We start from the raw sequence: 23,957 nt of genomic DNA, 5'->3' as shown, positions 1-23,957 counted from the left end.
AAGTAGTTTAAAGTATCCTCTTTCAAATAAAATTTTTTATGTTTGTTAATATTTACTTTTGTGTCTTTATTTCACGAACGGGTACTACTTTCCGGATGACCCTCGTAATTAGAAACCCTGTCTTTATGCGTTCAGGCAGCAAAAATTATTAGTGAATTCTCTTTGTTGTGCAATTTTCATATTGTTAACCAGTATTCCTTTGCCAATCTATTTTGATATTTTTATTTAGCTAGTTGAATGAATAGTCATCGGTTTTCTTATGTCTTTGCCATGTCATGACTACCGATTAAAATTACCGCTTTTGTTCGTCCACTGGCGAAAAGTGATTAAGAATGAATTAGCTGATATCAGACGCCCGGCGGGTAAGTTAATTTTATAAATGAAGTGTTACCCGTACGTTGTAATTGATTTTGTTTTATGTGCTTTATTCCCAATCGTAGAAAGTAGCGAAGTAATTGTCCTGTAACTAACTCCATCAGCTGGAACGTGAAAAAATTTGCTGAATATTGTCGCGCACAGAGTGAATAAAGAGTGATTTATCAACAGCGCCCTTCCAGAAACTTGGAAGGGTCTGAATCATGAAATCGCTAACGGCCGTAAATGTCGGAATGAAGCACGTCGTAATTCCATTTCATCTTCCGTGGTATCTCGGTTCTTGCGAGATAAAAAAAAAAGACTTGCCAAGATTGGCGGAAGAACTTGATAAGCATGCCGCGGTTAAAATTGATAGAAAAAAATTTACCTGCACTATTTCGTAGTCGACTGATAACTCGACCCAACCGCCTATCTAAACTTATTTAGGTTAGAGAGACCGGAGGGGGTTTGAGAGGGTGAGGTTGCTAATGTGCTGGCTTCCCAGATTAAGGGCTCGGGTTCGAACCACGCAGGTGGCGGTAGGACTTTTTAAAATTTCCCAATCCCTACTTAGGGTGCCGTATGGAGAGCACTTCCAGTAGAGTACGCCATCCCTCGGTTGGGGCATTAGATTGTGGACTCCTTCGTCAAGATTGAGCTGATGCCGACGCTGGGTTTCTCTCCACCCTACCCTTATTCCCTGAACATCCTACCCCTATCAAATTAACCACCTATCCCGAATGGTTCTAATGACCTTAGCTGTCGGTCGCATTCCCGAATACTAAAACTAGAGTTTTCTCGTCCTACCCGGTCTACGTGTTCAGTGATCAGCTGCGATCATATTCAGACGTGTAATGTTCATAATTGTCAATTAGTATTTGTCTATTGCTAACAACATCAACTAAAAATTCGTTTTGGTAGTTGAGAGTAGAGCTCGCCTGGTGCTTGAAGAGGGAAAGTAATTGGGCACATCCCGAGACACGATTATTTACTGGATATCGTAATTTAATGAAAAATATAGGGGAAGTATTACAGAGGAAGGCCAATAATTAAATAAGAGAAGAAAGGAGTGGAAAATGTCTATGCAAGTTGCTACGAGGGGATGAAGAGAAAGGCCAGGAACAGGGTAGTTTTGAGAGGTCCTACATGCCAATCCTAGGTTAGGTAATTCGTGATGATGATAAGGGGCTAATTTTTCTTTCCACCCACGTATTCTCCCGCAGCTGTCAAGTGTCAAGTCCTGATACCAGGAAAAACTCATTGAATATTTTATACTGGGTCCCTCGGCGTCGTCATCCGGATTTAGACCCGGAACCCTCCGGTTTTAGACCCAAACATCCCAACATAAACTTCCCTGCCACCAGGCTCCCAAATATGTCAAAATGTAGAGCTTAATGACGAATAATTCATATTTAGTTAATATCTTGATCAAATTAATCTACATGTGATGTTTCAATTTAAAATGTATATTAAATATATGAAGCGGTTCTATGTGTATGGTCGCAATGTGAAGTGTGAGTCGTATGATCAAGAATGTGCCTATATTTTCTTGTTTTCTGCTAACCAAGAAAGTATGTTATTCGCTGCAATCTGTTGTGCTATAATAATATACACTTATGTGACGGATTAAATCGCATCGCATTACACTGTAATTGAGTTATTCTCATAGAAGTAGTTTTTTTATGGGAGGCGACTTACAGCTAAGGTCATTTGCGCCAGTAGGGATGGATGGGAAATGAACGTTGGAGAGAAACCCGGCGTCGACATTAGCCTACTCTTGTCGAAAGACGCCAAGGGGTCCGCAGTTTAACGTCCCATCCGACGGACGGCGTACTAACTCTAAGTGCCTTCCACAAAGCACCTCAAGTAGGAATCGGGATATCGCTGAAAAATGTTTGTTGTGTCTAGGATTTGAACCTAGGCCCTCTCGGTGGGAAGCCTGCACGTTAGCCACCGAATCATCCGGATCCCGTTCCATCTCATAAAGGCAAGATTCACCATATGGTATTCGAACCGGGGAACTGTAATTTACTTGGCAAGTGCGTTACCAAGCAGAGTAACTTGCTCGACTAACTCACCTTGTTTGTGTTGTGACTTTAAATTTATTAAAATATAATAATTCCTTCGAAAAAAACTGTCACTGTGACCAGTTTTGGAATGCGATTTGGTCATATACTTTCAATTGAAATTGACTCAAAGGGATGTATTCCATTTGTCGTTTTCAGGTTTTATATGAAATGAGCCGGGGTGCCATCCGTTCGTTTTGCTTTTAAAACGTGTTTGTGGCCATCCTTTTATGACCCGTCTTTTAATGTGTACTCTCGCGAAAAGACACGCCAGTTTGCTTTGCGTCTGTCTTCACGAACGGCGATTAAACATGGAAGCAGGTCTTCCCAAGATAAGTGGTGTGCCCATTATAGTTCATCCAACTCCATTTCAATTGCTCATTTATTCACGCAGGCACCCGCTAAATGTCTCAAAGTTCCATGTATTTGAAATTTTTTAAATTATATTTTATCTATTTGAAAATTGTAAAAAGTGGAGCGTTTCTTCCTCCGCGCGATAATTTTGACTAATAGTAAATTTACATTTATTTTGTTGCACTTGGTAAGATTTCAGCCTCGTTTCACCGTGTATTTAGACTACCCGGGACACCGATTGTGTTTATCGTCCCTCCTCGTATTTCTATTACGTTGGGCCTAGTGAAAAAAACATTTTCAAAATCTTCGGCATTATCATACATACCCTTATTTTCAATAATTGCTCAATTCAAATTTGTGACTTAGGCCACTAAGCTAAGAGATTTCATTCCGAGTTACTATAGTAGTCCTTACTTTCGCTGTCCGCTGTAACTTTGCTTTCTATTGGCATTTGTAAGAGGTAGTCAAGCTTTTCCCTCGCCCATAAGCTGCAAGTGCCCCCAGTTTCCCCCTAAAACTTAATTAACCCTCTTTCTGTCTAAAAATTTAGGGTATCCCCTTTCGAGTGTGATTTGTGACGGGTAGAAGTGTTTATGGTTTAACAGCCAACCGAAAAGAAAACATTTAACGCGACTAAAGCCGGCCATTAAAATAATTTGCACTTTCTACTCTCCAGCGGTGGTAACATCTGCTGAAAGTCAAGACAATCAGTGATGAATCATTGTTTTCCCAGACGATTAGCAAATAAAACTCCGTAGGAGTTATGTGGCAGGCGTCCAGCACATAACGTATCTAGTTAAAATCGGACGGTTTATAAGGAGGGAGTAGAAAAGCGTCATTGCCTCTTCGTCGTACGCTTATTTAATCACTTAGCTGATTTCCGGAATTAATGAGTTGTTGGCCCCTTTGGGCGTAATTAATTATTCGTAGTTACCACGTCATCGCGCTAGACTCAAATGATGCTCGAGGGAATATCAGTTGTGATTTCTCAAGTAAAGAATAGTTAGATAGGAATTCGCACCATCTTAGGAGCACCGTCATTGAGCCATAATTTTCGTGTTAATTTACAAGAAAATGTTGGCCTTGTATTTAAAATTGGTCATGAATTTGTAAAAACATTGCGTAGGATTATTGTGGCGCTACTGGTCTTCGTCGGCCTGGACTAGAGATTTGAAAGAATTAACGGTCGGTGAATCGAAATTCGGAATCACACAAATTGTTGGTTGTATCTTGGCATATTTTTATAAAATAATTTTCATGGTGTGATAAAACTCTTGCCAGTCATTCACGAGAGTTACAAATTTCTCGTTTAGCGTATCTATATCACCTCTGGTTAAAAAAATTGATATTTTTCAGAGCCTTGATAAAATATTTCGTTCAAAAAGGCAGCTATCTGTGGTAAAATGAAATATCATTTTACTGATTATGATCCGTTTCCTTTGCAAAAAATAGCCAGAAGGACCAGTAAAATTTATTGTATTTACAGTATTTCAACACACACCTCACTTGCATGCCCACTCACGCTTATCAAAACTGAAATCTTTTGAGTACAGAAAACCGAAAATATATTTGTTTCCACGTCACATATTAAGAATCCGCATCTAAGTTAATGATCTTTTATCAAATCTATGAGATGTTCTTTCAAGAGTTTCTCTAGTGCTCTGAAACTCTCCAAAATTTTCGTTTATCATCGACCACACTCCAACGTAAGAATAAGATAAGGGGGGCATTTCCCCGATATGCCTGTATTACCCGGGAATGAGTTGCATTTAAATGTAGCGAAAACAACTACAATGAGAATTATATAACCTTTAAACGATATGCGAGTCTATTTTCTATGTGCCGTCATCACTTTTAAAATTAAGTTTCGCCAGTTTGACGCCAAGTTGATGTATTGGATTTCTACAGGGGAGTGTCGGATCGCCTTATATTGCGCTTACCAAAACGTGCTTACGGGATAATTGATGTCTGCTCCCTTGCTCGTAAATCGAAGGATCGGGGATTGAAATGATTTCAAGGAGAACCATAAATAAAATCATCGTGTGTTATGTATCTTTATCCTTCCCCTAACGTGTTAGCTTATTTTAACTCTCTTCCCTTCCAAATTCTACTCGTCTTATTTACGCATGTTAACGATGGATTTCCCAAGAGGCGTTGTAAAGCAATAAACCATATGTTAAATCACCTGTCGAATTGGTTTATGATGGGTATATTTACAATTTTCGGGCTTGCACTGTTCTTTGCAGAGCCATCACTGCTGTTCTGTATCGCCCGATCGGTAAAGTTATTTCCCAGTATCATTACAATAGGGTTGTTCAGAAATTACGTTAGTTGCTATAAAATTTAACGTTTTCATTGTTAATATAGCATTGCCTTCACTTTCCGCCCGAAGCTTTGAGAACAGAACTTAGAATTTACGTATTATTTCAATTACATAAATTGTACTGGTTTCGCAAGGCGAAATCTTCAAATCCTCTTCAAAATGGAAATTGCGGATAAAAACCGAATACGAGAAGGTGAAACAAAATGCACTATGAAATCGCTACCAGTTTTACCAGTGTAAAAATTTTGGATAAAAACTTACGATTGAATCATATTTTTCAGTCATATTTCATGTTGCCATTATTAATTACCAAATTATCCTAAACGATTCATTGTTACGTGCTTAATTTGAGACTTGTGTTTGGTGGGTTTAATCACCATACAGACTTAATGTGGAAAATTTGGTATTAGCTATAATGCCGGTAACTCATTTTTTAATGCGTTATTGAATTTGTATACTAATTCAAATTATTTAACGGTAGTTTATTTTGATGAACTCGCTCCGAGCAACTGTCTTAAAATCGCAGTTAATCGTATCTACTTGGTTATCTCTCGCGTATTTTCGATGCGATTCTCAAAATACTTAAAAATTCCTTGTATAACCTATTGTATATTTTTATGTATTTTTTGTTGTATCTGGCCTAACATTATGGAATGTACGCAACATTGAAATGCAATGAGTAACTTTGTAATTCCACGCATCCAAGTGTGTTTGGAATTACAAAGTTACTTATTTCATTTGTATGTATTTTTTATGCCAAGTGCCAGCCTTCGAAAACCTGCCTTAACTCGGTAGAATAATGCTAAAAAAAAGTAAAAGTTTCAAGTTGTGGATATCATCGAAGATATTCTCAAAAGCGCCTGGCCTCAGCAGACCTTTTTGAGTGTCTAATGAAGGAATTCGTGTGTCGCTCAATGGCCGGTCTCATTCGACCGGCGGTGCTTCTTAGCACAGTCTAAGCCTTCTTCATCAAACATTCTCCTTTCTTTCCGCCCGCAGGAACTGGAGAGTCCCTTCAAGATCTCAGGCCTATCAGCCAACCCGTACCTGTACACCATCACCAAAGTGGTGATCTTGTCAGCTCTTTCCGGCGTCCTCTCCGAGATGCTCGGCTTCAAGCTCAAGCTACACAAAATCAAGATCAAGTGAAGGCGGTGCATCAGTGCTGTCGGACGCTTGCTAACCGATGGAATTGATTGCACGAGACGTGCACGACTTGGCGAGACCGATGCGAGAGAATACGTAGTCTCCAGTGATTTTCCGAGGTGCTATTTTAAATGTGATGGGTGGTGCGTAAATATTGTGTGCTTATTTTTAGTACTTTGTAAGAGAAAATACGACCTTCCCTTAGTGGAAAAACTAGTACTTTCCGCGTCTTGACGGACCAGTGAAGGAGAGAATTTCATTGATGAGGGGGTGGGGGGAGAATTTGCAGATTTAGGCAGTACCAAATGGGAGTGGGGGGTTTGGGATTTTGCTACCGAGTCGACAATTGGTGGTGGTTGTGGAATTTTTGAGACATAGTTGGTAAGTATGGAAAATAAACAGGGTTGGCATGGTTAGCGGAGTAAAGCGGGCATTTCTATGTCTTCTTCGTAAGGTTCCTGGGACCTCTCGACTTGGTCGGAGCGTATGTTGGCGAAACTATTGTTCCACTGACTTGGCGCCTTGCTTTAGCTGATTACGTTTAGGGGTGCTGTGACGCAGTGGTCAACATTAATTTGCGTGTGCCAAACGTTTGTGGCTTACTTTTTTGCCAAAGACGCCCCAAAACCCTCTATGCAATCTCCATGCCCTTGTTGAAAAGTTAGACGCATACCTACGAGAGCCATATGTTTTTTCCCAGGGTAAAGACCAAATTGCGTGGTTCTATTTAAAATTTATGAAGCAGTTTTTAGCAAGATATATATAAGAGAAATGATTTGTGTAGAAATGTTTTAATAATGTTAGAAAATTTGTTGACGAAATATGTTAAGATGAATCTCGTTTAAATGGTAAGTTATTAACGTAGATAAATTTAGGATGATGATTTTTTTTAAGTTTCTTGTTTGGTGGCCAATATTGTATTTGGAAGGGAGGTGATACTCATTTTTATTGATATTTGATATTTTGTGTTTTCCCCCGAAGGTTGTTCTAATCTAGTCTATATTACGTTCAAGGTAACGTCCAATCTGAGTTTCAATAGGGTTCAAATAATTACCGCGTTTGACTCTGGACCATAACAATGCAATTATTGTATATCATTTGAAATGTGTGAATACTTTAAGCAGCTGATATTTTTATTTTCAATCTTTGAAATCGATGCAAATAGAATTTAGTTCAAGGATCCATCTAAATTCTACGTGGAATAATATCTTGTTTGTGGCGTTGAAATTTTATAGCAGTTGAATTTTCCACGATTTTATTGGATAAGGTAACGCCTATCGTTAAAATTTTTCTTTTACTCACATGTTAAAATGTTAAAAATACTTCAAATAGTTCGGTAGCCGAGATTAACTTCAAGGATAATGAAGGAAACCTACGAACTAAATTGTTTTCATAGAGGAAAACTTTTCAGTAGTAAAACAATCAGATTCCGAACTTATGTGATACACAAGGACCTAGTGTGCATAGCATTTGCTCTCTAAAAGTTACATACAATGTACAAACTAAATATTATTTTCTGCAATACCTTTAAAAATCTTAGTTATAAATTCTATACAGAAGTTTTTATTTTAGGACAAGTGAAAATTGGACAGTGTTAAATGCTCACTTTGTAAATATATATTTTGAGCTCCAAATAAAATATGATAAACTCTGCATGAGTATTATGTGTTTTTCAAACTTGAATCATTCATATGTATGGATATGAGTTCGGGCAACTTTTTCCCATTTTTATCTTCTAATGAATAACACTGTGTTTGCATAATATGCTTGTACGTTTATTTGCAATATTGATTTTGTCTTGCAGCGGATTCCTTATCAAAATAAACAGTCAAGGTCTTTCATTACTTCAGGGCCAGAATACCTGATTTTCTTATATTATCATCGTATTTGTCTCGGTCGGATATCTTTAATGTAAAATATTAACACCATACCTCACTCGCCAAATACTTTTTTTTAATTGCTGCAAAGTATGATAAAAGGTACCACCCACCAGGAACCAGCAGCAGAGTTAGGTTTTTGAAAATGTAATCGAGACGTGCTTAACAGCTTCTTAAATAATTCTATGTATAAGTTTTACAAATATCCTTTATCGTACGATTTCCCCGAAATTTTTAATTAAATGGAAGGATATTATTAATTTGTCAACGATTGTTTGCAGTTATCTCAATTGGCGCCAATTCGGAAAAGTGCAATAGGATCAACCTGTTGCTGCAGTCTTTGAAGTTCCTCTGGCTGACGCCGAATGGACGCCATGAATTAGACTCGTCGTTTTGTAGAACGTTATGTAGAAAATGATTGGATCTATTTTTTCGCATCCTGAAATCGATGGGCCTTGTTCCTTCGAGTTAAACCCAGAGAAGTGTTGGCGGGAATTTATTTATTCATTTATTTTAGTACCTTCCAAGCCAAAGCTAGGGTGTGTGGCAGGGGGTGAATACACACCAGACTAATTTTGACCTAAATATGACCCTAAAGCAGGTAGGACAATGGTATTATGATCACTTATCGTTGGTGGAAAAAATGACATAAATCTTAATAATAAATTTTCAACATCACTGCTAAAAATACTTCCTTCTAATTTATGGCAGAGATTTAATCTGTAATTTCGCTCCGTGAGTGATTTCCAGCTTAGCTGCTGTAATATTTTGGATACGCTACTAAGTTTATCATAACAAAGTTTGACAACTATAGCTGCTCTACGCTGCACGCGATCCAATTCGGCAATCAATCCAATTTCTTGAGGATCCCATATACTTTCAGCATGTTCTAAATAAGGCCTGACCAGCGAAGGATAACGTTTCTCTTTGGCTTTGAATTAAAATTGTATAACTTGTTACTACTACCTGTATGCCGAATGGAAGATTCTCTTAGAAGTAAGTCGTGAAGCTACTGACCGGCCGAAATGCGTCGCACTCAGGAAAATTCTTAGTACCCCACTTGACTTGGCTGGAAATTACTTGAGTCCCCTTTTCGCCCCGTACTTCTGTTCAGTATGCTTAGCATTAGACTAATGGTTTAGGATTGTGTAACTGAATTGAAAACTCTCTTCCGCTTTTCACTCAAAGAAAAATATATATCATTCTGAATTCCGGCGCGGGTCTAAGGAATGCATGAACAATGCTAATTTTGAAAATCATAATTTCCATGGATTTCCCGATATTTTCTGGCATATGCAAATTGAACCCTGAAATTTATAATTGCAGCTAATCTATTCTGACAAAGACACGTGGGCATGAATTTTAAAGGATTTTCATCGCGTGGTAAACTTGCGGTCAGTGTTTTTAAATGGTTGTGGGTGAAACCATATGAATTTTCAACGTCACGATTCATATGGGACCTTTCTGAGAATGGGGTTATCTCCCTGGCTATGAAGTGTGCCAAGAAATTTTCTTGGCGCGGACCTTAGGAGGCTCGCGTGCCGTTGAATTGCCATCAATCCTCGTGTTGCATGGCAGAGTCTAATTTCGTTTTCTGCGGAAAGAAGTTTGAGATGACTTCGGAGCATTAGGTGAGCTCAAATCATGCTAGAAATCCTTTTTATAGACTCAATGTAGACATATGATATATTGGCCTCCTTTAAGTATGGCAATGGAGTGGACCTGCTCGATAATGAGATGTATCGATTCCAAGTTGCGACTTCGCATTGCAGTCCCGCTTCGCCAAAGAATGCCATGCTAATAAGATATGAGCATTGATTGTGAAATATTCAAATATCATTTACGGCCCTCTTTGATGAATGGTAATCGCTGTATCCAATAGGTAATACGCTGTCATAAATATCCCTAGCTTCCAAGTTCTCCTAGACTTCCGTTAAACCAAGCCAACCACAGTAATCGGCCCGAAGGTCAGTTTGACAGTTGAGGATAGAACTTATCTAGTACTAAGCCCAACTCCCCACTCTGATGTGTAAATTACACATCAGAGTGGGGAGGAGGGCAGTTATTTTCCCAATGCCACCTATGGTTTCATTGGAGATCTGATACCTGAAAAATCACGCAATTTGGTTGAAGCTGAAGGATCCCTGAGGTGCCCCCAGGAATCAAACCTAGGCCTTCCGTTGAGTACTCAGAAGCTGTTCCAACTGGGCTACCACTGGACTGTTTTTCTCTCTTATACATCGGTAAGAGGTTTTAAAGTTAAGTTAAATTATCACCCTAGAATGAAGATCGTGATACCAAAGTAGTTGCAGAACTCACTACTTCCCTCGGTTATTTTTTGAACCAGCATATCCGTGGAATACTTTGGAATCGCATTTTTTGGGGGGATAAATGAGCCAACTAACTTTTTTCTTAGCCGCTGCCAAACGCTCTTACTCGCGGCGGATTCGTAAATCAAAAATCCCGCTAAAGTTCCCCGCAGCCGTGCAGACCCTCACTCTCTCTTCGGCAGGCCTTAACTGTTGCGTGATGAAAAGACCTCTCCGTGTTTACACGCAGAGTGGCCGCAAGGTTTCCGAAGGCAAGAGGTCAGCTCGGACCGGTCTGAACACAATCCCGTTCACTTCCGAGAAGATGTTGCAGGAAGTGGCGTGAGAGACAAGCGCTGAAGCATTTCCGCAATTGAGCCCGTAGTCTAATAGGTCTCTCTCCTCGATGTTCATTTGCTTTTGTGTGAATATGGTTTTTTAAGAGGTTTATATTCTTAGTAATTCACCTTATATAACTCTCCTTTTGAGGCATTCTAGGTGGATGTGGAGAAATAAAATTTGCCAAAAATATGCAACCTTCGATTAACAGGACCAGATGTGAATAAAAGATTATAGATTTCCGTTCATCTACGGCCGATTGGATGTTTCAGCATTTTGGAGTGAGGCTGTAAAACAGTTTTCGATTAAGTGCCACTTATTGATTGAATTGAGCTCTTACGGCTAGTAGTATTGAATAAATGAAAAACTTCAATGGCAGTAAACAGCCGGAAACTGTTTACGGCTATTGGAGTTTTTCATTTATTCAATAAGTGTTACTTGATTAACCTTTTGAGTGCAAGGAGAAACTGCGTAGTTTCGTGCAAAAATTGCCATTTTGTTTTAAAGATAGATTCGAAATTTTTGAAAAATGCATGTAAACATTATTTTGTGTAATAATGTGTTGCCAAATAAAAGAACATATAATTAAGTACAGGAAAGAGTAAAGTATAAAAATATGCCATTGGAGTAAAAGAAACAATTTTTATTTCCATCAATATTTATTAGGTACAAATTGTATTGACACTTCGGCGTCATCATCAGTTGATGTCGTCATCGGCGTCATTACCTGATGATGACGCCGATGCGCCGAAACTAGTCGTACCTAATAAAAATTGTTGGGAAAAAATTTGTTTTCTTTTACTTCATTGATACTGGATTTCCACAAAGTTAAGCCTAAAAACATCGAGAAAAGAGTTGGCCAGAGCGATAGTGGTAATGTAGGGAAAATGGTTCAGCGTCGTTCACAGCAGTGTTGGGACTCAAAGGATTAAATTTACCGCGGGTCTTATCAAAGGAAGAAACGTAAGCTACTAAATAAAATCAATTCCACCGATAACGTATTTTTAAATTCATAATTGACACGGTTTGCTGATGCAGATCTTCCAACGGTGACCCTGTTCAAGTACCGCGAAATAGCTTCGGCCGCCACAAGGTGTTTTTCCATTGTTAAAAGTTTCACACGTTTTTTTCTTTCTCCATCAACTAATCTAAGGACTTTGCGGGTAATTATTTTTTTATTTTGCTCTTAGCTGGAGGTTTTCTCACGATTACGTCTCGTGCGCTGCATTATTCTTTAGAGGCAAGCTGATGAACTGCTTGCTACTCGACTTGAAGACCTTATTCATGTCCGCTCTCTGGTGAGTGATCCAATTCTACGGGGAAGCTGATGTCTAAAAATGTCCTCGGGCCTCAGAAAATCATTTCCTTTAAAACTATTCGTATGAGGTAAGTACCACTTAATGCGAGGCAGGATGCGACATTGTTGATTAATCCTTTAATATTCCTGGAACATGATGCAACTGGCACAATCATAAAACATTCCAAGATTTGTCGTTGCATTTAATCGTCAGATTGAAATGCATTCATTGGTATGCAAACCGCGCGTTGGTTTGACTAAGAAGCTTCAAATATGGCGAGACAGGAGCAACAAATACGAAAGGACTCAATGCAACAATTTCTGAGTTGAAAAATCATTCACCCTGACCGGGATGTCCAGCCAGTTAAGCTATCGAGGCGTCCTCTTACGTACGCTCCGAAATTTTTGGTCAAGGTTTTCTACACTCAGAACTGTTGCATTGTAATGCATATTAGCGGATGACTCCGTCAAAAGTACTGCTGCGGCATCTCCCGCAGTTTTTTAGGGGGAGACGACCGACAGCTAAGGTCATTTGCGCCATTAGGGATGGATGGGAAAGGAAGGGTGGAGAGAAGCCCGGTGTCGGCATTAGCCTACTTTTGTCGAAAGGCGCCAAGGGGTCCGCAGCTTAACGTCCCATCCGACGGACGGATGTCGTACTAACTCAAGAGTACTCTCCGCAAAGCAACTCAAGTAAGGATCGGGATACCTCTGAAAAATGTTGTCTGCAGGGTTTGAACCCGGGCCTTCTTGGTGGGAAGCCTATACGTTAGCCACCGCACCATCCCGATCCCCGATTAAAATTGATTTCACTTCCTAGAATTCCTGTTCACTCGTGACAATAACAAATATTCCTCAAAAAGGAAGCGTTTATTGCAAATCGAATTCATTAAACGCTCAGCAGTCCTAACCGTCAGGCTCCTAGCACAATATTGTTCTGATAATATTTTTCTAAGCTCTACAAAATGAAGCGTTATAAAACAACGGCTTCCCTTAGTTTATTAGGAACGTAAGTATAGGAACGTATTTTACGACAAGATACCTTGTTACGGATTTAAAAGCAATAGAATGACTGTATCTGTCATTCTCTAATTTGCGAAACATAGTTATTAAGGGAGGCGACCGACAGCCGATTTCACCTGCGCCGTTATGGATAGGAGGGTAATTTGGTAGGGGTTAGAATGCTCAGGGTATGAGGATTTTGTGAAGAGAACCCCGCCGTACGAATCAGCTGCGTCTTAACGAAAGAAGTCAAAGGAGTCAAATTATTTAACCCGATCATTAACATCCGATGGGCACCCAAGAAGAAATAGGTCACCTCTGTAAACTTTCTGTTTTTGACGAAGGCTTTTTACCCTATAATATATCCTTTCTTTCCCGCCAGAACATTAAGACCCCCACATTTCTGTATTCTGCCGCAAATTCACAACTCAATAATCCTGGATTCCATTTCGTCTTTGGCAGCGATTCATTAACTGAAGGAAACTTTGTCTCCATGAATCACCATCTTCAGAACCGAATCCTGCCCCTATTTTATTAGAGACATGTAAGGCATGTACTTTTCTAAGCCGGTTGAACTGAATCCATATTCCCCCTGACACCAATATCCTTATGGCAGCTTTTGACGCCACCACCCACTACAACTTCATTCCCCACGAGAAATACCTCAAATATTGAGGCCATTAACTCTCCCAGCGCTCCACACAGAATCCCTCGTCTGACAGAATTTGTGCTCATGAAAAACGCCTTCGTATTCAATAACCTCCTCCTACCTTCAGACAGAAGGCACTGCGATGGGTACAAGATTGGCCCCATCATTCTCGTCTTTTCATGGGCCATCTTGAGCGTACCTTCCGCGAATTCCAAATTTTAAAACCTCTCTCCTGTGTCCAGTATATCGATGATGTCTTCCTTTTTTGGCCCTACGGTAAAGGAAATTCATCTTCTCCTTTCCATTATATACATAATTTGTGGATAAACACACGAGTGTGTACCATACGTATGCGTGCAGACACATAAACCATGATCGAACTCACAAAATACCGTTATAGCGGTGTTTTTCGCTAATATCGGGTCCTCATTTCTGTTGATTTTAAATATTAGCGAGAAAAAATACCGCTACTATTTTAAATTCCGCCCATCAATAGTCCAGACGAGTATGCTAAGCATGGCGTGATTCATTCTCGCTGGGAGCTTCGCATTCTCCGAATAACGTGCCCGCGGCCTTGATTTTCGTAACTTTTACGAGCAGATCGTGTCGGATGAAAAAGGATGTTTTGTTTCCAAATTTCGTATTTCGTGGCCTTCGGCTCGAAGTGAAAATCAGTGGTTGAGTTTGAATTAGGAAAGCTTTTTCTTTACATCTGGCTGTTTGCGGTCCCTTGAATTTTCATGTTCTTTTCGTTGACTTCAACAGTAGTTCGAACCGGAAGAGCATCAAATCGTTACTCAATTTCCCATAAACACTTTTGGGACTTGGAAATCCAGCCGCTGCTTGTCCTAGAATTTTTATTTCAATTTTTATTTAAATTATTGAAAGGATTATCCTGACGTTTTTGGCGGTGGAAGACGAAAAGGGTCGTAAGGTAAATCGTAGATATAATACCAAAAAACGATTGATATAATACTCTATTTAATGTAAGACTATATGAATTTTAATGCAGACGTAGAGAATTAACGCAATATAAGCCAAAGTTGAGTTATAAGGAATTTTGGATACTATTAAAATCCGCCTAAACAAAATTTTCGCCAAGTTTTGCCTCTTATCGTGATAACATTTGAGGTAAATATTAGCTTCAATCCAAGCATGTTAAAAGCTCGTTTCCTCGATGTATATCAACCAATAGCAATTATTGAAAAATATGGAGTAATTGAAGCGGAGCTCTGAGTTACCATTAAGTGAGCCAGAGTGAAGTAGGTAACTACCGTGGACTCCTGCCTATTATGTGCGCACGGGTTGCGTTTGGCAATTCGGTTGGATAGAGTTCTGATAAATATCAATGAGTGTTAGTTCAAATGCGTCCCCTGCATTCCGGTTAATTTTATTTTGCCATTTTAGTTTAAGATTTTATCGGGAATTATTTTTCGGCCACATTATTCCGCAACAAGAGTACACATATGCTATCATTTACTGATACAAGAGTAATGTGGGTGTTGATATTCTTATAGTTCCCAAATTCACGGCGTCCATCTCCAATCATATTTTTACATACAGTCGTCGTTACGTTAAGTAATTTTTTTCGAGGATTTCTTGTGTGATTTTTTAACTATTAGATTTTTGTTTTTAATCGACTTATTAAAGTTATTTTTAGTAATAAATGATCTAACCACAAATTTCAGCTAAATTAGTACTTGATTATACTCGGTTTAAAAAAATGCCATGATATGCAAGCTCTAAAATTCTTATCCTCCAATGAGAGACAGCATGAGGACAGTCATAATGCCTAGCTTGGATTTAGAACTCGGAGAGTTTGTGTGAAAACATGGAAGCCGAACATTCTAGAAATTTCTCAATGAAAGGAAATAATCTAGTTTGACGTCGCCATCCTGGTTCGAACTACGTAATATTACTCTTCATTTGGCCCAATTCAGCTAAATTTCAAACTAACTTCCCCAAACCTGATTTTAAAATGACGTATGCTTTATTGCACTTAACTTGTTAGAATGCACTGGTTCTTTAGGTCCATGAGGATATTTCTCTACCCCTACGCGATGGCTAACCCTTTCCCACCCCCTCGTCCCTGAGACCTTCCTTTATCTCCCCACCCTCGACCCCGCTCCTTAAATCCCCAATAAACACGCCTACGAAATCTCCCATTTTGGAAAAATTATATAAACGAGTAATTAATGTGAAATAAAATGTGGTTCGACTGAAGATGACTTTGTGAAGGCAAAATCTGGGTAGCGTAAAAATAAAATTCAGCGGAAAAAAATTTTCAAAATTGGAATTTAATCATTAAAAGCCACAATTTATTAGTTGTTGCCAGTTTTGTTGCCTCTCCGTTTAATAATTTCTTTGATTTAGCTCCTAATCTTCTCATATAGTACTACAAATATAGTACTCTCAATGAGCCAACCGATACCACCGGCTACCTTATTATTTAAACATAAGTATTATTTAATATATCGCATTTATAGTAATATATTTAATTTTTAGTAATAAATTAATACATATAGTTATACTATAATACATTATTATATTTAATAAATATAAGTGTACGAGTAAGTGTCATTTTACACTGCACCCATTTTTAGAAAAGTTATCCAATCAATAAGACCATTGCGCTTCAATATACTACTTTTTGAAGAAAAAAGTGAAAATGAGCACCATTATACTTGAAGCCCATTAGTCGAATTCGGTCAATCCTCTGGGTCCTTTTGCCGCGGTGTCCCCGTTCAATAAACACAAAAAGGAGCGAAAACAAATGCGTTCCAAAGGTCCCCACCAGTCCGACGTGCATGTGCAACATTATTCTCCCGACTTCCGCTCCCCGCCTTTTTCCCTCCTTCTCTCCCACCATCCCCCTCCCCCCCGTGAGTTCTGTGCCCCCGAGGGAGTTGCCCTTGGTGAGTTTTCCCCAGAGCGCTGTCGTTCCACTGCCTTGAAAGAAACCTGCATGACCGGGTTCCCACCTTACGTGAGACAGTGCGGGGTCGAGGGGGGGAAGAAAGGTAGGTAGGTCACTGTCGGCTTTGCCGCCTACTTGGCATCGTGGAAGCGTGGGTTTTACTTTCTGTGCCCTCTAATTGCGGATTGCCGTCTCCGATGATCACTTGCCGGCTGACCGCCGCCATGTACTGCCCTTCCTCCTCCCCGCGGCAATGGTCGCTCGTGTATCTATATTGGAGTCGTGTGGAAGAAAAATGTTGGAGAACATTGGCTACCACACTGAGAATCGCGATTCTTGGTTCAAGCACGGGGTGAAGTCAGAGAAGGCGTGAAATAAATGGGGCAACATTGGCAAGACGGATGAATTGTGATTTTTTGCTAATACGAGCTTATGACTCGTGCAGGATTTATTGGTATGAGGTGTATGCATTGGATTTAAAAAAACTCTATAGATGGGTCGTGGGCATTAATATACGTAAGCAAAGGTATTTCATAACCTTATAGAAAGTTAAAAAGCATTTTAAACTAATTGCAGTAAATTGTAGACCCTGACGCACTCTGTACACACATTGTCATTTCCATCGTTGGACCGAGAACTTTTCAGGTCACCCGCGTAGAAGTAAGCTAGGGAGACAGCACACATTCAAAATTTGTTTCGCGTGTCTAATTAATTATTAATTTGAAATTTACTAAAGTCAAAAATATTCCCAAAGACGTGCTCTTTGGAAATATTCCGTCCTTGCTGGGTGTCTGCTTTCCTCAAGATACATTTCTCAACGAGGAAATTCAACTCGGGGGATTTTTAGTTTTTCCTAATTCGCTTTCTAAATATTAACGTTCGCTTTAAACGCTTATAGAATTTTATTATTTTCCGTTTCGCATTTCCTCACTTTTATTAGTCGGTTCCCTTTATCCCTGATGCAATAGTTAGGAGATATTTTTATTGCTCAAGTATAAGCAACTCAGAAGCATTCGGGGACCACCTCTACGCCGAATTTCCACGATTCTACCTAGGAATTTTTGTGTAAAGAATATTTCGTCTTATTCGTGTTCATTTTTCACACCCAAATGGTTACGTCTCGTGCCTTCAGATTTCCCTCTCTTCTTAGGAACGCGACGTCACTACGAGTGCTACTCGTCGAACCGGTTTTCTCAGCTGAAATTACATTTGCCAGCAAAATATTATCAATGCCAGAGGAAAATATGTTGGGTCGGCTTTAGAGTTTTTATCAGAAAAATACATGAATCATCCTCAGGATGACCTGAATTCCATAGCGGAATAATTCGCTAAATATAGAGAATGCTAGATAAGCTGTAAGACAATTGTATTTTAAGTGTTTGCGTGTAATTTTCCCACATTCATGACTCACTGATGGCTGCTGAATTCGTCCTCCACAATTTTACCATCTCAAACAAGTTCATCGTTAGTTAAACGTATTGAAATGCCTATTTGGCTGAAAAAAGTCCTGTTTCAATCGGTTCATGCATTGTGTACGTGTGTAAGAGATAAACATGACCAACCCTCATTCCAGGAAACTGTTTCCACTCTCTAAAATATATCGTGGCATGGTAGCCAAGTGGGTAGATCATTCAGTTACTGGCCAGTGAGGCGGGGTTTGAATTCGGGTAGTTCTTCAAACCTTCAGCTCATCGCAAGAGCTGTAAGATTTTTCGGGAACTTGATCTTCCTGGAAAACCTCAAGCGACAAAGGAAAAGGATACCCCCCCCTCCCTTCTCTTTGCACTCTCCATTTTTCAAGCCGTAGTGATATGTACGCTTTAGGTTAGTACGAAATAAATCGTCTTGCCCGAATGATTTGTAAACCGTGAAATCCCTGTATTTCAATGCACATCAGCGGATGACTCAGTAACATTAATTCTCACGGCATCTCCCGCAGTCCTTGGTATCTATAAAACCAGCCTTCGCATTTAATTTGTGGCGTGATTATTCGTGCTTATATATACATAAATAGACACGTGTTTTTTTCCTATTATCTCCCAGGACTGGCGAACTTTAATATTTTTAGGAAGTTATCAGGTACCGATTGCTATATTAATTTTCCCGTATTCCATCTACATAAGAAACGAGACTTTGGTTATGCTTTTTCAACTTCTCTGATCACTTTCAAGTATTTATTCTTCTAATGACTCAGTGGCACTTATAATGGATCCATTTCCGCAGGTATATAATAATTTCACACGCTGAACTATTTCAATTCCATATTCCTTCACTTTTTCATACGAAAGAAAAATCTGAGAGATCTGCTCCAGATCTGAGATCTGCTCCTGAATTGGGCCCGGATGATACTAAAGTGTAGCGAAATTAGTCAATAGTCATAAATTCTTTCCTGTGGAAATGCAAAGTCTTTTTGGTTCTCCCTTCGTGCATAAAAGAAAAGGTTTAAACTATCTGAAAACAATTACTTGATTACAATTTTCTGCGCCTAGTGTTATCGATTATCTTTCTTGGTCGGTCGCATCCTAAGTTGCGAAAGAACTATGTAATCATAATAATGTATTCGTATAAATTTTATTCACTGTGTATATTTTATTGTACTTTCGTATATACTCCTCGGAGTTTTGGGAAGAATGTTGACATTTAATTGGTATTCCCCCTAGAAGAGTTTATATTATTATTATTTGGGATACATTGCTGTTAGGCGATAAGCCGGGTGGCAATGGCATGATATAACAAACAGTAGTCATTCTTAACTGGTAACATTCTTATATGGTAGTAACATATATGGTATATATGGTGGTATATGGTATATATGGTATATATGTGGTATATATGGTATAACATATATGGTAGTAACATTCTTATATGGTAGCTCGTTAAATCTCCAGTGTGTGTATGCAAGGAAAAATATATGTATATGACATTTTTTATACAAAGAACGTAATCAGGTTTGCATACAAAATGGACCAGATATTTTAATAATTGTTTCGACGGAGCTATTTTTGTGACTCACAAGCATCAGAAAAATGTTATTTTTTAATATCTTGCCACAATATCAGCGAGGAACGGCATTTTTAATTAATTTAGGAATGATAAAAAAGAAAGGAATAATGTATTTATAGAATATTATAATCCTTGTTCTTTGAAATATTATGACTATAAATTCCACTTTAGTCCAACTAATTTTTTTCCTATAAAAATATATTTGAATTACTGTACTTTGAATTCGTCATGATCTACTTTTGAGTTTTCTTTAATGTTATCAACAAATGATTACAGAATGTACATGCAGTCATAGAAGTATTTTTTAAATTTAATTTCAAAGAAAAATAGTAAATTATTAATTGATTTGCAGCTAAAGATGTAATATGATCATTTTGTATGATAACTTGATTTTCATATCATCTAATAAGTAATCAATGACATTTTGAAAGCTATATTTTCAGCCTTTCCTTGTCGTAATGCGCACGTATTTTTACTCTTTTTGAGTTTAAAAGGCCACTTCTTTTTCAATTTTTCTTGACAACTCACTTTGTCACATTTTTGGCAGTGAAATTTGTTTTCTTCTCCTCATAGCTAAAAAGTTTCTTTTGTAACGAGCGAATCTCTCTTACCTATCAAAGCCCAGTCACATACACCGCCTTTCTAAATTTGCACCGAAGCCTATTCCGCATTGATCTCATGACGTGTGATGGAAAGCGTATGAGTAAACCTTTACAGAGAGATAAGTTTCCCGGGAGTCTCAAAGTTAATTCTTTCAACAGTGCCAGAAAAATAGATCATAATTCGATGGAAACAGTCAAGAAAGTTCCCGAAATCATTCACATTAATTTTGTATGGTGTGGATTTCAATTTTGAAGACAAATATACAACCATGGCAGTTATTGAGGAGCATATATCATTCTTGTTACTTGTATTATCTGTACAAACACTAACACCCTCAATGTGTCAATATATGAAAAATGAATCTCCAATACCCACATTCCGAAGTTTGATATCGCAATCAATGAAGTTCACCACCAAAAAAAGTAATTTAGTAGTATAGAAGGGAGTTGGACTGATGTTTATCAGGAATCTCATGGCATAAGATGCATAAAAGCCTAAGCAACCAACAACATGTTCAGGAATGACCTATAACCATTGGTTCTCTAGCTTATCATGGTGAGGTTCAGGGAAGTACTCTCAAAAGTAAAGGTGGGTGAAGCATGACTAGAGACTAGGTTTGGATATTATTTTTTTGTATCTGTTACATATGAAGTGTTGTCATTTCAACATGTTCTTTGTGTTTGCTTTAGATTCGCAATACATTCCGCTTAACTCCGAAAGCTTATCTTGCGAGCACAAGACAACTAAACTCCACTGAACACTTAAGCAGGCAGGACTGACGGACTCTACGGGTCGGCTAAGGACTGGACGGCCTTCAGTTGGTCATCGTCACTTGCGGTAGAAGAAAGAAGTAGATCCGGGAAGTAAGCTCTTCCGTTGATGCGTAATCTGGGCTTTGCAAATTATTTTGGTAAAGTCTCGATTTTCGCGAAAATCTTCCCCATAACTTATGTTGTTATATAGTGCTCGTAGTTTACCATGTTTCGCACATTGATACGCTTAAAATACGCTATCAAAGTGCCTGAAAGTACCCTTCACATTCTTCAATAAGTCCCAGGTGTGAAAAAATTCGAAAATTCTGTAACTTTCATTGTGAGGCACGGAAATCTAACTCCGCGGGCCTTGTCTATGGGCGTTGCGAAGTGTTCGCAGTTTCCACTAATGAGACAATTTTCCAGTGAAAAACTTACTCATTTTAAATTATACCAGGTGAATTGCGCGCAGAAAGGAAGTAATAGTAGGCAAATCACGCATTCTTCTGACGTCACGGGAAAGCATATTCCTAACTCAGCCAATCAATCTCCAGTACAGTTGGAGGCCAAGAAACGTTTATCTCTTCCGGAATAAAATAGAGATGGATGAAAGTAATTTAAAACAGAAGGTAAACTGAAGGTCTCACTATTGGATGATACTTCCGGTGCTCCAACACCTTCTTCTAATCTGAGCTGTTGGATTTAACTTTGAATGAACATTATTAATGTATTAATCTAGGGGCCTTTTCAATAAAAATTCCCAACTGCTCGGTTAGCCATCGATACTATGTGAATTTTTACATTTAAGCAGATAGCCTGCATCATAAAAAATATGGTGACGAATCTTTCGTTGGTAGACATTATACTCCATCACTCTATGAATATTTCGCATTTTCGTCGACCAAAAATGTATTATCTAATTTTCGGTTACGATTTACAAAAGATTTTAATTTAGAAAACGGGTCGCATTGGCATTAAATAAAAGCCGAAGACATCTGGATGTGGCAGACGTATTGTTGTTTGCCTGAAAATATGTCCTTAATTTTATTTTGATGAAATCTATATTTTTTTCTATTTTAGCCTCATTACGGTACATTGAGTTGTTTTATAGCCGCTTTCCTTTTTGTCATATAAAAAAATATAACCAATCGAACAACCTCCTACGAAATATACCAAAACACCTTTAGCCCTTCATTATCTTCATTAGTTTTGTCTTATTCAAATTTCCCCTGCCAACTCCCTCTCTTTCAACATCCAGTCGAACATTACTTCGCCTGTCTCTCGATCTCTCTCTTAACCTTATATTTTTCATGCCCATACTAATATCTCATCAAGCTCCCATCTGTCTTAATCCTCTTCCCTCATGCACCAAGTTGCCGGGCCTATAACTCTCCACATGAAAGTTTTCATCTATTTTTTCTTTACATACTCAACAGTGAGTTCAAGCAAAGTTTTCTTCCCTTTTTAAGTTCAACCTTTGTTGATGCGACTCTTCTCAAAATGTCCTTACGATAATTATGCTCAATTGCATCCAAGTAACAGTCCTAATATAATTCTTCTGCAAAACCTTAATATAAAGAGAATTCTCAGGTCTTATTCATTTTCTTGATGCTGGAACGGGATTCAGCTTACTATAGGTTGTGCTATGCACCAAAAATACATTTTAAAATGCCAGGATAATGGGAATTTAGAGGGCATAGTCGAACGATAGCAACCGGAGTTATAGGTCGTCTATAAATGACTTCGCCCTGTTCTGGAGGGATTTGAATCGGGGTGGTACCAGGTGACATGAGGGTTGCGGGAAAGATGACGTCACTTCATAGCCTTTCATATTAGAAGTTCATAGTTTTCCCTCTATTCATAGCCTCCCCTCCCACATTTTTTAACTTGGCAGAACCCTCAACCTCCGGGAAAAGACTTCCAAAACGACGACACTTGCTCGAGCCTTACAATTGCATGTCATTTGCTATTCAAATTGAAATATTATTCGATTTAATTCCCTATAAATCACCAATGGAAAACGGTGACGTAAGAGGGAGAGGGTTTTTCAAAAGGTGAAGGTTAGTGACATGGCTTGAGTAGGGTGGCATTTTTCAATTGTTATTTAACAAGGGAACTCACAGTTCGATAATGTTTTATATCGGCACTCCAATGCATTTTTTAGTTTCACAAAAATATTATTGCTGTTTTATAGAATTATAAAAATGTGTAGCATGCATTTATCGAATATGCTGCATATATAAAAGATGGATGCCGAGCTATTTGATTTGCTATCGAATACTGAAGACAAACTCGCAGGAGGGGAGGATCGTAGGCAAGCGAGATAGTGGTAGGAAAACTATAAGGATGTTGGACGTAATGAAGGGAGTTGAAACGAATTGGGAAATAGTTAATTGTAGTGCGGAGTCCCAGGTTTTGTCTTATTATGCGAGGCTAAGAAATTTAGTTGTGTAGTCTGTGCCCATCGAATTCCCATCTTAAACGGTACTAGACTATCAAGCGATATAAATGTTGGGTATTTTTTGAAGAGGTATTAAATACTACGCATAAAACGCAAAATAGAGTTATTATGCGTTTCGAATACATTGGGTGAGTAACATTAAGATGTTACTCTTTACGATGGATTAAAGAGTGACTTATATATCACGGCACCTCTGAGGGGTCATTGCGACACCCTGGTGAGCCACGGTTGAAAACCAATTGTTTAGAGTGAAGGTTTAAGATACCGGGATTCTGGAGACCAAATTAATGGAAGAACTTGGAGCAATGAGAAGTGCCTTGCTTAGAGCAATTTGAAGGAAAATAGACCACATCATCTCCAAGAGTTCGAGGCAACGGTGCCATTAAGAAATGTCGGAACCAATACATTGAAATTATAAATTACTTTTTTATAGAGATTTAAAAATAACTAGTATCTCAGCTGAAAGTGACCGTGTGATTAATTATTTAGACTTCACCGTTTAAGA

The 23,957-nt window shown here is 38.6% G+C and overlaps 1 protein-coding gene across 4 annotated transcripts in view; it reads left to right on the top strand.

The window, feature by feature from the left end:
• Positions 1–7,890, top strand: part of phtf (putative homeodomain transcription factor) — a 135,059-nt gene extending 127,169 nt beyond the window's left edge. For all 4 annotated transcript variants that reach the window (XM_071594772.1, XM_071594773.1, XM_071594770.1 and 1 more), the window contains one exon: positions 6,097–7,890. In XM_071594772.1, coding sequence (XP_071450873.1) covers positions 6,097–6,246 — 150 coding nt within the window. In that variant the 3' untranslated portion in view covers positions 6,247–7,890. The remainder of the gene's footprint in view (positions 1–6,096) is intronic.
• The last annotated feature ends 16,067 nt before the right edge of the window (positions 7,891–23,957 follow it).

The sequence above is a fragment of the Hetaerina americana genome, unplaced genomic scaffold, assembly GCF_022747635.1.
Source record: "Hetaerina americana unplaced genomic scaffold, ioHetAmer1.1.p SCAF_7, whole genome shotgun sequence".
Classification (NCBI taxonomy): Eukaryota; Metazoa; Arthropoda; class Insecta; order Odonata; family Calopterygidae; genus Hetaerina; species Hetaerina americana.
This window is presented reverse-complemented; position numbering and strand designations above follow the sequence as displayed.